Raw genomic sequence first — 10,352 nt, forward strand, 5'->3', positions numbered from 1 at the left:
CCATGGGCTGCAAATGTAGATTCATGCAAATGCTTTGCAAGAGATTGTGGATTGCTCAGCTTCAACCTGCACCAGCCTGCTCCCTTCCCAGACCTGCAGAGTGATGGCACTAACCAGCCCGTGTTTGCAGAAGGCAGCAGGTCTCCCTCCCCTTGGAGGCATTAGCTAAAGGTGGATCATTAAGGCTTTTGGGTAGGAGACGTACAGATGAACAAGCATACACAATAATACGTTCACATTTGTAATGTGTAATGTGTCAGGGGGTAAAAGGTTGAGCAACCCACTTTGGCAAATGGAAGTAGCAAAAAGGGTGTATTTTGCTGGCTAAATGAAAGCCTTCTCTGTGTGTGCTTTTTCACGCTTCTCCATGCATAACTTGAACGCAGAGAAAGGAAAAATTCATTTGTTTGGTCAGACAGAAATACACCAGATTTATTGTTTTGAGAGATACAGGGGAGTATTTCTATGTGGCTGCGGTAGCTATAATGTTTTGGCAACACAATGTCCCACCAAAAAAAGGCTTTTACCCAAGAATGTCTCTGGGCTCAGTCAGCCTCAGTCCGGGAGATGGATGTCCTATCCCTAAACCTCTGTGGGCAGTGGTCCATTGCCGGGAGTCTGTTTGATGCTCCCATTTAGGGTGTTGGCCCTGAAGATGTATGACCTCCCTCTAACTGAGCCTTCAGTATGGATGCTTTCTGGCTTGTTCTGGCAACGGAAGAACATAAGGAAGCCGTTACGGTAGTTCTTGTTCATCCATCCGTAGAGCAGGGGGTTGACAAACGTAGAGCACATGGCTCCGACATGGAAGACAGTGTACAGGAGTTTGTACTCATGGAAGATAAGAACCAGATCCAGATCAATGGCAAGCTGGAATATGTGGAAGGGGAGCCAACAGACTGCAAATACCACAACTACCATCACTAGCATTTTGGTTGTCTTCCTCCTCCGGCACTGGTTTTCATTCCTAGAAGTGGGACTGACATGGTTTTTCAGCTTGAACCAGATCCTCGTATAGGCATAACAAATAATTGCAAGAGGAAAAACATACTGCAGGAGGAGCATGGACAGGCTGTAGATAGTGGCGTCTCTGTTATTTCCAGAAGGCCATTTTTCTGAGCAGACAGCCATTTTGAGGTTAATGGATGGGATTTCCTCATACCGGTACTCTCTGAAGATGGCCAGAGGACCTGCTAGGACAGCTGCTGCTAGCCACATCACAGCTATGATGGTGAAGCTGAGCCTCTTGGAAATCCTGCTGTCCAAATGGAAAACAATACACCGGTACCTATCCAGGGCAATCACAGTTAAGGTGAGAGTGGACACATGGACACTCAGAGCTTGAGCATAAGGGACCAGATGACAAAGAACAGCTCCGAACTTCCACTCATCCAGCAGTGTGTACACTAGGGTGAAAGGCAGACAGAGCGTGTCCACCATCAGATCAGCCAGGGCCAGGTTAGCTATGAAGAAGTTGGTGACGGTCCTCATGGTCTTGTACTTCACTATGATGTAGATGACCAAGGAGTTGCCAATGAAACCCAGCAGAATGATGAGGGAGTAGGCAGCAATCAGGACAACTTGGACCCCCAGGATCTTGGTGCTGTCCATCATAACATTGCGGGACCCAGAGAGATCCTGGCTAGGAGTGACAAAGTCTTTGGCGTGCCAGCCCTGAGGCAGCTTCTCATCTAATGCTGTCTTCTCCACAGTGAGGGTGCTGTTGGCTCCTTCCAAGGGTCCCATGCCTGGCCTGAGACTTTCCGTCAGGAGGAGGAGATCTGGAACACAGACACAGCAGAAGTGAGAGGACAGGAGACAGCAGAGCATCTACAAGAACTGAGACTCCCTTACCCCCATCCTTCCTCACACTGAATGGTCTTTCACTCTCATACACCTCCTCTTAGAGTTTAGGATCAGTTGAACCCCAAATCCCCAATGAAAGGTCAGGAGAAAATGCAACTTTTCACACGAGTTTCTGAGATTCTGTTTATTCGACTTGAACATGGAAAAACCCCTCTACCGGCCAGGGCCAGACTGGCAGGTCCTGAAAAGACCTCCTGGCCATGGAGTCCCTTCACACACTGCCTCTCCTGCTTCTTCAGGCTAGGCTTTGCAAAACAGGGAAACTACTTCAAACAAGCCCAAAATTTGGGACCTCTTGGAGCTGACAGAAGGAATTGATGATGGTGTCAATCATCTTTGATGAGATTTACTTGCCTACAAAAGTGCCCTGAGTCCTAACTCCTTACTTAAGAATTAGGAATGGAGAAAAACAACAGGACACTCTCAAGGTGCTTTTCCCCACAACAATTTATTTCCAGATTGTGCACCCAGTTTGTTCTTTTTTCCAGTTTCTTATTTCTCACCTCTCCAGGGGAAAACATTTGTTACCCTGTCTCTGCACGAGTCTCTGCCACTGCTCCTGCTAGTGATGCTGCCACCTAAGATTGGTACCCCCTGTTCCTGACTCCTTGTAATGTGTTTAGCACAACTATTACCACTTTATGAGGCAAGCAGCCATACTCTGTGACCCTTTCCCTCATTATCAGGCCCTGAAGGTCCTGTGAACCAAGTAGACAAATCAGTTTTCTTCTTCCCCTCCCTGCCAGCCTCAAGGTTCCTGGGTACCAGGCTGGTTACTCCCCTCCTTGCCGGCCTTGAAGGTCCCAGGCACCCAGCCAGACAGGTGTTGTTGATGACCCCGTTGCAGAACAGGGAAGTGTAACAGCACACGGAGCACTCTCCATAAAAACAAAGAGTTACAAGTCCTAAGTGGAAACTGCTGGACAGTGAGACCTGTGACCCTCCGTGGCCAGGGATCCCCTCACTGTCCTCTGCTTCCTCTGAGGATGGAGTGAGTGACTCTTCTTTTCTATGATTTTTGAGTCTTGACTGTGATTGTTATATTGATACAGCCAACCTTGTATTAAGAGCGTAGTGATAGGACGAGGGGTAATGGTTTTAAACTGGAAGAGGGTAGATTTAGGTTAGACATAAGGAAGAAATTCTTTCCTGTGAGGGCAGTGAGACACTGGCCCAGGTTTCCCAGAGAAGCTGTGGCTGCCCCATCCCTGGAAGAGTTCAAGACCAGGCTGGATGGGGCTTTGGGCAACCTGCTCTAGTAGGAGGTGTCCCTGCCCAGGGCAGGGGGTTGGAACTCGATGATCTTTAAGGTCCCTTCCAACCCGAACCATTCTATGATTCTATGATTCTATGGTTTGACCCAATCTGCAGAGGGTCCAGATGACTAGAAATTTTAAGTTAAGTTGTATTACAGATTCTGTACTACCTAGGTGGCTGGAAATCATAAGTTAGAGTCTAGGTGATTATAAATAATAACTTAAGTTGTATTATAAATTCTGCATTATGCTACTTACAGATTGTACTACATTGATTCTGTTTGTAGAAATCCGGTGCCATCCTAATGATAAATTCTCTGCTATACTAATTATAATATCCTGTTAAGAAAATATAGCTTTAATTGTAAGTACAATTTAGTGCCATCATCGTTCTGCCAAGGATCCCTAAAAGAAGCTGTCTGTCCCCTTGGTGTCGGTGACGCCCGGGCATCCGGAGGGAGCTCCTGCAGGGCTGTGTGTGTGCAGGGGACAGACGCTGAAGCTGTGAACAAGCCTCCTGCAGAGCTGCTGCTGAGCATCCAGGCACAGAGAGGCCCGAGGGCCAAGGCCCCAGCATCAGTGACACCTCCTGCCTCGGGATGCTCAAACCTCTGCGTGAATACGGCTTTGGGAGTGGGGAGCCCGACTGAGGAGCCAGAACTGACTCAGCCTGGAACCCGTGGCAGGCGTTTGGTGCCGTTGTTACAGCAGAGTGTTGTCACGGCAGGGTTTCCATTCAGTCCAAACACAGTGGGAGAAAAGCCAGCTCCGTTTCTGGCTCCTCCTCAGCCTCTGTGTCTCAGCGTTGCTGCCACGGAGTGCAGAGAGGGGTGGATATGGCCCCCCACACATCCCCTCTCCCCAGCACTGTGTGTGGAGCCCCCATTCCCACCACAAGCTTGATCAAAAGTAGGCAAAAGTCATCGCTTTGCCCAAACAAGGTGGTCTGCAGAGCATCAAGTTTTCTCTGACCTGCAGAGAGAGGAGAGAATGCCCTGCCACCAAGGAAGGGAGATACAGGGCTTAAACGAAGCTGGGAATGAGAGGCAGCTGGGGTCCTTAACCTCCTTGAGGAAGGTTGAGTACAAAGCTCTGGGTTTGTACTAGGTGAGACGGGAGCACTGCTGACTGGGTGCCTGTGGGCTTTCGCAGCTCCATGCCCTGCAAGCCAAATATTTAAGGACAGTCTGTCTTTGGAAAGGGAGAGTGCTTTCTGAGCTGAGCACCTTCATTTCCGCTAGTTCCTTAAACAAATAGCATAAAATAAAGGTGGCAAAGTGGTAAGGGTGACAGCAATTACATTGCAATAAATAATAAATGGCTGATTTGTTCTTTCATCGCTCCTCAGAGCAAGGACTGTCATTCCCCCTTGGGAGCTGCAAACCCACACCTCTGCGGAGAGCCAGCAATGGAGCTGCCAGCCGTAGACCATCCCTGCCTGCACACTTGCTTTCTCCTGCCCTCTCCATGCCCATTGGCTTGTGTAAGTTGTCTAATTTAGGACAATTTATGCCAATGATTCCTGTAAATGAAGTTGGTGGCCTCAGATGCCATGATAGCAGAGACCATATGGCTCCTGCTGAGAGGGGTGGGAAGGTAGCTGAGGGGGAAGGCAGAAGGGAAAAATGGGTGGATTTGCTGGGGTGAGGGTTTGCTTAAGGGTGATCTCAGACCTCCATGACACAGCTGTCCCCAGCCCTGGAAGGGTAATCCTAAAGCTAAAAGGGAGGTCCCAGCTTCTAAAGGCAGGAGAGAGGAGCTCAGAGCTGCCCCACGCATCTGATGCAGTGGGGGAAGGAGCCCCGGAATGGCACAGCCTCAGCCTCTTGGGGCAGACCCAACCCATAGGCAGCAGCAGCACTCAGACAGCCAGCTGGCCCCAAAACCTCCCTGCCAGAGGAGCAAGGTCAGTGCAGGGAACAGTGCAAGAGCTGGGCACACTGTCAGTGGCCGTGCTTCCCTTTCTGGCTCTCTGCCTGGGCTTTTATACCTTTCAGATCGTCTAGCATTACTTTATCACTATCACTTATCCCTTTTTCTGTGGCTTGCCTGTCCCATTTATCTTCAGTACCCAAGTCCTGGCCCGACACCAGTGGACACTCCTTTCCCTTTTTCCCCATCTCACCCACCAACTGGCTGCCAGTTCCCCTGTTCACATCTCAGGCTATTTCCTTTCACTGGAGACTGGCAGCTCCCCACCATCTGAGAGGAGCCAGGAACATCGTGGTTATTAGAGCTGTTTCGCTTCCTAACAAAATGACCTTAATGGAGTTATTATTTGATTTGGTTTGCTTTGTTTTTTTTCCAAAGGGGAACCATTAAAAATCAATTAAGGCATTTTAATTAAGAGACAAAATGGTCATAATAAATGTTGCCACGCCAGGGGCTGCCTGGAGATCACAGGGATGCTGCTAGGAGTGGACCGAGGTCCGTTCCAGCAAGTAATGGAAGTGCTGGCATATGTGTAGGCTGCTGCCAGGCACATGCTCCCGTGCCCAGCGGGCCTGCCAGCCTAGATGGAAAAATCCTTGGAGCTGAACCGCTTTGGGGAGAACAAAACAGCAGGGCAGACCAGGGGGAGGCAGAAATACTACCTTATGCCCTTTCCTCTGTGCTGGGCTGCAATGAAGGGATGCAGAAACAGAGCATTGCCTGGATCCTGCCCTCACCCTCTCCTCCAGCTGAGGTTCAGCCTGAGGCAGGGCTCCCAGCGAGGGTCTGGATGAGGTGCCCTGGGACTCACATGTACCTCTGCATCCTGGGGACACCTTGGCTCCTTGCATGTCCCTGCTGCAGCCCAGCCAGCCTGGTCCAGGTCTGTCAGAACACATCCAGACCTGGAAGAGCCATCTGCAGAGCCTGGCAGGGTTCAGAAAGCATGGCTGGAGGGGTGGGCAGAGGGCTGGAGAAAACAGAGCATGTTAATTAAAATTCCTCTTTTTGTCCCAAGCAGCAAGACTGGGGTGGCTGCAACCGGCAGACGCGCAGCGTGGGGACAAGGGGTGTGGAAAAGAGGGAGGTAAGGACAAAGATTGTTCAGAGCACGGCCGGGAATTACGATTCTATTACAGTTGACACTGATTCAAAAGGAGGGAGTGGAGGGACTTGGGCCAGCCTCTGCTCCCTGGCTAATGACAGCCACAATCTCTTTGTACTGCAACACTGGGGTGTGAGGGCTGAGGCTGATGGATACTTTCATGGCTTGTCTCACTGATTTATTCCGTGCTGTGTCCTTCCTTCAAAGCAGTTCAATTCCATGAAACCCCTTCATCTCCAGCATCCCAGTCTGGAGCTGACTCACCTCAGCCCCAGCCCCATATGTGGCAGGAGTCAGGTGTCTGTGACAAGGAGGTCTGAGACCATCCCTCATCACCAGAACCCGGTTGTCACCCTGGGGCAAGCCACCTTCTACCACCTTCATGTTTCCCTGCAGCACTCGAGAGGCAGCAGCATTCAGCACTGCACCCCACGGCACAGCACTTAATGGAGAAGAACACAATAAACTGAGATATGGAGGTTAATCAGCTTGCCAGCGGCCACACAGCATGCCCACAGCAGGGCTGGGAGCAGAGCCCAAGTTTGCTAACTTCAGCCTCCTACGTTCACCACCAGAGAGGACTCTGCTTCTCTCAGGATAGAACCTGAAAGCAGATTTCAGGAACTGCCTGAAAATGCAAAATATGAGTGATGGAGGAGAGAGGGTTTTGTCTTTTCTGTGCAACGGTCTGGTTTCAGGACAAACAGCAGCTCTGGGATGATTTCCTGAAGCCAAAGAGCAGATAGAAATTACTGCAGGTCTTTCCATCTCCAGTGAAGGAGTAATTGCCCCACTGTGACAATATGGCAGAAGGGAAGACTCTCTGACCTGCCCATGATCTGCTTCAGCTTGGGAAATAATCAATCCAGATCAGGCCCATTGGTGCAGAAACTTAATGGCATCAGACACGCGCTGCCACCTCTGCATTTGCAAAGCTCCAGGGCCCCAGAGCTGCTCCTGAGGGACCCCAGGGTAGAACTGGCACTGGGAGACAAAGCGCGAGGAGGAGGAGATGGTACCCCGGGGATTTTTTTCAGTTCCTCTCTCTAAACATCTGCACAGCCCTGCCTAGGCTGGAGCTGCGAAAGACTTGGAAGGGCACAGGGCAAGGAAGACACCTGAGTCACTCAGGTCAGAGCAGGATGAAAAAGGAGGTGATGAGAAGAGACCCATTTGGCAGGGATGCACACTTTCTCCTGGAAATTTTCCCTGCAGAAAGCAGGACAGAAGAGTGCAGGGCCTTGCAGGACACACCGTGGGAGCAGGGCAATGCTGACTGGGAGACAGGGCTCAGTGGGTGATGCTGCAATGGAGACACACCAATTGTCGGGGCTGCAGAAGACAGGCCGGTAGAAGGACCCTGGAAAAGCTGGGGAGCCTGTTGCCTCCTGAAATTTAGGGAGTCTGGGGTAGATGAGACCAGGGAGGGGAGGAAAATAACAACCCTACTAACAACTAACAGGACAACCAGGGAGCAAACCCAGTATCCTGTTTTGGGACAGACCAGAAACTCTGTAGGTGAAATGCAGGCTGCAACAGGATTATAAGTGGCTCACTCTGTTCTACAATTAACATGCAACGAGTGCAGAAAGCAAGCAAGCACCAATTTTCTTCCTGCAGACAGGCGCCTATCTCCCCTTGCATCTCTCTCTTTGAGGGCACCGATGTCTGGCAGCGAGCCGAGTGCCAGCGAGTGTGCAGAGTCCCAGCCTGGAGGAGCCCACGGGAGGTTTGGACCAAGCCACGAGGAGGCAGATTGCAGGAGAGATCAGGATTTCTCAGACAGCCGCACACCTCAACCCCACACCTGCAACACGCTGCTCTCTAGCTCTATGTGCCCAGTTCCTGCACCTCCCTGGAACAACCTGCTCTCCTGACTGTTCTGGCTCGGCATCCTGCTTCCCAGACTCCCTGCTTCTGCTCGGAACTGTTCAAAGCCCGGTATTTCTTGTTCACTTTCTCCCTATTCCAGCTCTCAGGACTGTCGATCCCCAAATTCCGTTTCCCAAAAGATGCTTGGAACCTTTTTTGCTTGAACCATGTGGCATGGCCAAGATCTGGCCCCACCTCAGCCCTGCCGCTCAGACAAGCCCTCCCCGACCCACCTGCAAAGGCCAGAGCGTCCTCCTCCTGCAGGAACCGAGCCGCTCTCCTCGAGTTATCGCCTCATCACTGGCCAGGATGGAGCGCTTGGTCCTCTCCACTCTCTGGGAGTCAACCTGTGGCAAAGGGGTGAAAAGCACTTTTCTCCAACTGTCCTCAGAAAAGCAAGGAAGTCAGACGAGGAGCTGGGCTGCCGGAGGGTGCTTCATCGCCGGGGGCAGCTTTGGTACCCCACCCTGAGCATCCGGAGAGCAGCCTCTGGCAGGGTGACTGACAGCCCCCGTCTCACAAAGCTGGATGCTGTGTTAGCTCCTGAATGAGAGAAAGGCAGGGAGCGTGTGTTTAACAAACAGAAATGGAAAGGGGGAGGGAGCCTGCTGCTGCTGTTTATACAGTGTTCAGCCACTGAGGGGCTTCTTGCATCGAGGAGAGAGAAGCTTTTCCATCACATCCAGTTCCCTCTCCAGGGAGAAGTGGTGGGAGCTGGAGGTCTGCAGGGTCCTTCTCTGTGCCACCGACCTGGGCAAGTATCCATCCACCCTCATGCTGCAGCTCTCCCATCTGCTCCGACTTTAAACTCATTTGGGACTGGCACGGTCTTGTCCAGGGGTGGATCCACGCTGCAGCGAGAGGTCTGCAGGTTCTGCAACTCAGCAGAGCCTTCACAGACCTCACCCCATCCTTCTCTGCCTCCGTGCTTGCACAGAGCAGGCTGCTGCCACGGGACAGGCCTCCGGGCACTCTTGGGATGCAAATAAAAGTAATGGTGAGAAGATTTAGCCACTTGGCAATGGCTCGGTCTGTTCCAGAGCCAGATTCAGTGTGGAGCTAGGAACTCACGTGAGTTTCTATTTTAGGGTGCTCAGCACTGCCCATACACCTGGAGCAAGAGGGAGAGAGAGGCACAAAAGCAGCATCCTCTTGTCCAAATCCACAAAATCCAAGCTCAGTGGAGCCCAGGAAAGCACCCTGAGGGCAGCACAGGGAAGCAGGAGAAGCACAGCTCCCTACCTGGCCAAAGGTTTTGCCTTTGAAGAGAAGTCATGTGTGTTCCTGGCATAGAATTTCCACCACAGGCAACATATGAGTTTGCAGCTCACCTGCGCCAGGAGATGCTCCCAGAGGTTAGGGAGGAAGACACTTCTCCTCAGCTTCGAGCATCTACAACTAGAAGTTTATCGGAGGAGTCTTGCTCTTCACCTCCACAGTGGGCTTTGGTTTCCTTTTCTTTGTGAGAACGGAAACAGGGAGGGTTTTCAACCAACTTTCTGTGCTGCAAAAGTCACGATACACCAGGAAAAAGAAAATGCTCCAATGGCTCGGCAGAAAACAGAAAGTGAGAACATTCCTGAAGTAATTCATGCAGAAAGTGGCACTTGAATGCAAGACTCAGACAAGGGTCCTCATGAGTCCTATCCTTCCCCCTCCTCCCCTCATCTCCCTGTGTCGGGAAGGAAAGGGCTCACCACACACCGGTGCTGACAGCCAGGCACCGACAATCCAGCTGCACCAGCTGGATTTTTGTGGGAGTTTTGGGTCTTCTTCCCCTTCATTTTGCCTGAGGCTGTTGATTTAGCTGTCTGGAAAGCTGAGAGCAGAGGGGAGCAGGACAAGACAAACCTGATTGGAAGGGGCTGTTGCTGTCTCCCAGTGGTCTGCAGGGAGAGGCAAAGAGCAGCTAATGGGGAGCGATGCATGCTATTCCCCATATTCCTGGTGGATGGATACTCCTCCTCTCCAGGGTCCTCAGCAGTGGATGATTGATTTCTGCTTAGGAGGGGATATTTTTTCCCTCCTTCATCTTCTGGTGTAAGATTTTTCTTGCCCATTCCCCAGAGTCCTTTGCTACAGCTCCCCGTTCCTCTCTTCCCCTGGGTGGAATGAGGAGCCTGGGGAAAAGGCAGTGATTGACAGGAGGGAAACTTGCTGCAGCCTGAAGCTGTGAACCTTCATCAGAACTATGGGGTGAATTCCAGTCATTTTTGGCATGTGGTGTTTGCTGGATGACAGCAAATCCAAGCTCTTAAATCATGGATTAGTCAGTGCAAGTCCCCAAGACAGTCCTCTCCCACGGTCTCAGGGGCCCAGCA

The 10,352-nt window shown here is 51.4% G+C and overlaps 1 protein-coding gene across 1 annotated transcript; it reads right to left on the bottom strand.

Moving 5' to 3' along the window:
- Positions 1-417: 417 nt before the first annotated feature.
- On the bottom strand, positions 418-8,422 carry LOC106891374 (neuropeptide Y receptor type 2-like). Its single transcript, XM_014947839.1, has 2 exons — positions 8,265-8,422; positions 418-1,781 (listed from the first exon to the last, which is right to left on the bottom strand). Exon 2 carries the CDS (start codon positions 1,744-1,746, stop codon positions 583-585), a length of 1,164 nt encoding a protein of 387 aa, XP_014803325.1. The 5' UTR covers positions 1,747-1,781; positions 8,265-8,422; the 3' UTR covers positions 418-582.
- Positions 8,423-10,352: the final 1,930 nt, after the last annotated feature.

Source organism: Calidris pugnax, unplaced genomic scaffold, assembly GCF_001431845.1.
Source record: "Calidris pugnax isolate Ruff unplaced genomic scaffold, ASM143184v1 scaffold27, whole genome shotgun sequence".
Lineage (NCBI taxonomy): Eukaryota > Metazoa > Chordata > Aves > Charadriiformes > Scolopacidae > Calidris > Calidris pugnax.

Excerpts from the sequence above, each read along its gene's own strand:
- LOC106891374 (XM_014947839.1), bottom strand. The coding sequence starts at position 1,746 with ATGGGACCCTTGGAAGGAGCCAACAGCACCCTCACTGTGGAGAAGACA.